This window comes from Echinops telfairi, unplaced genomic scaffold, assembly GCF_000313985.2.
Source record: "Echinops telfairi isolate 266 unplaced genomic scaffold, ASM31398v2 ScPeMD7_7457;HRSCAF=8495, whole genome shotgun sequence".
NCBI lineage: Eukaryota > Metazoa > Chordata > Mammalia > Afrosoricida > Tenrecidae > Echinops > Echinops telfairi.
The window spans coordinates 32056918-32058066 of record NW_022111357.1 but is presented as its reverse complement, the minus strand read 5'-3'; the positions used below and the strand labels follow the sequence as shown (position 1 = coordinate 32058066).

At 48.0% G+C, this 1149-nt stretch overlaps 1 protein-coding gene across 1 annotated transcript in view; it reads left to right on the top strand.

The window, feature by feature from the left end:
• Window positions 1-170: 170 nt before the first annotated feature.
• The window catches only part of LOC101661408 (arylacetamide deacetylase-like 3), a 15983-nt gene continuing 15004 nt past the window's right edge, over window positions 171-1149 (top strand). The window contains exon 1 of the mRNA XM_004705419.1: window positions 171-338. Coding sequence (XP_004705476.1) covers window positions 171-338 — 168 coding nt within the window. The remainder of the gene's footprint in view (window positions 339-1149) is intronic.

Sequence of the window (1149 nt, the reverse complement as noted above, 5' to 3'; positions counted from 1 at the left end):
TGAGTCTGTGATTCACCTACGTTGTCCTGCCAGTGCGTTCAGTCCCTGAGGACATAGGAAGAGCAGGTGGAGCTCTATAAGTGGAGGAGGTCTGCTGGCTCCCCGCTGTGCCCCAGAGAATTGACACTGACCATAGCACTCACTCTCATCTCCTCTGTGGTGCAGCCAGTATGCTGTTCCTGCTGTTGATCCTCCTGGGGGCAGGAGGTGTGTTGTCCACCGGGATTGGACTGTATGTTATCTGCTACCACCTGCTCACGGCAGACATCCCTGCTGGCATCAGCCACCCCCTGAAACTGCGAATCTTTCATTGTGTTCTCCTGCTGTTCATGACCTGGGTGAGTTTTGTGATTTGTGTCTCCCTATGCTGGGGTGTTAATGAAGGGGTTGGGGGAAATATCTACCAGAAGCTGCTAACCGGAATCAACACAGGTATCCCATGGCCCAGGCCAGTTCCACATTCTCAAATGGGGACCAACCCAAGGCAGCTTTAAAAAAAAATCATTTTATTCGGGGCTGGTACAACTCTTATCACAATCCATACATCCTTCTATTTTGTAAAGCACATTTGTCCATATGTTTCCATCATAGTTTTCCAAGCATTTCCTTTGTACTTGAACCCTTGTTATAAGCTCCTCGTTTTCCCCTCCTCCATCCTCCCTCCCTCATGAACACTTGGTGATTTTTTAATGTATTGCACTGTCTGATGTCTCCTTTTGAACCCTTGTCTATTGTCCATGCTCCTGGGAGGGGGTTATACATAGGTCATTGTGATCGCTTCTCCCTTTGTTGCCCTACCTTCCCCTCCCGCTCCTGGTATGGCTACTCTCAATATTGGTCCCCAGGAGTTTAGCTGTCGTGGAGTCCCTGTGTTTCCAGCTCTTACCTGTACCCATGCTCTGGTCTAACCAGATCAATAAGGTAGAATTAGGGTCATGATAGTAGGGTGGGGTGGAGTATTAAAGAACCAGAGGAAAGTTGTATGTTTTATTAGTGCTATACTGCACCCTGACTGGTCCATCTTCTCCCCACTACCCCTCTATAAGGGGATGTATGATTGTTACAGATTGGCTTTGGGCCTCCATGCTGCACTCCTCCCCTCATTCACATTATGATTTTTTACTCTGGTCTTTGATGCCTAATAGCTGA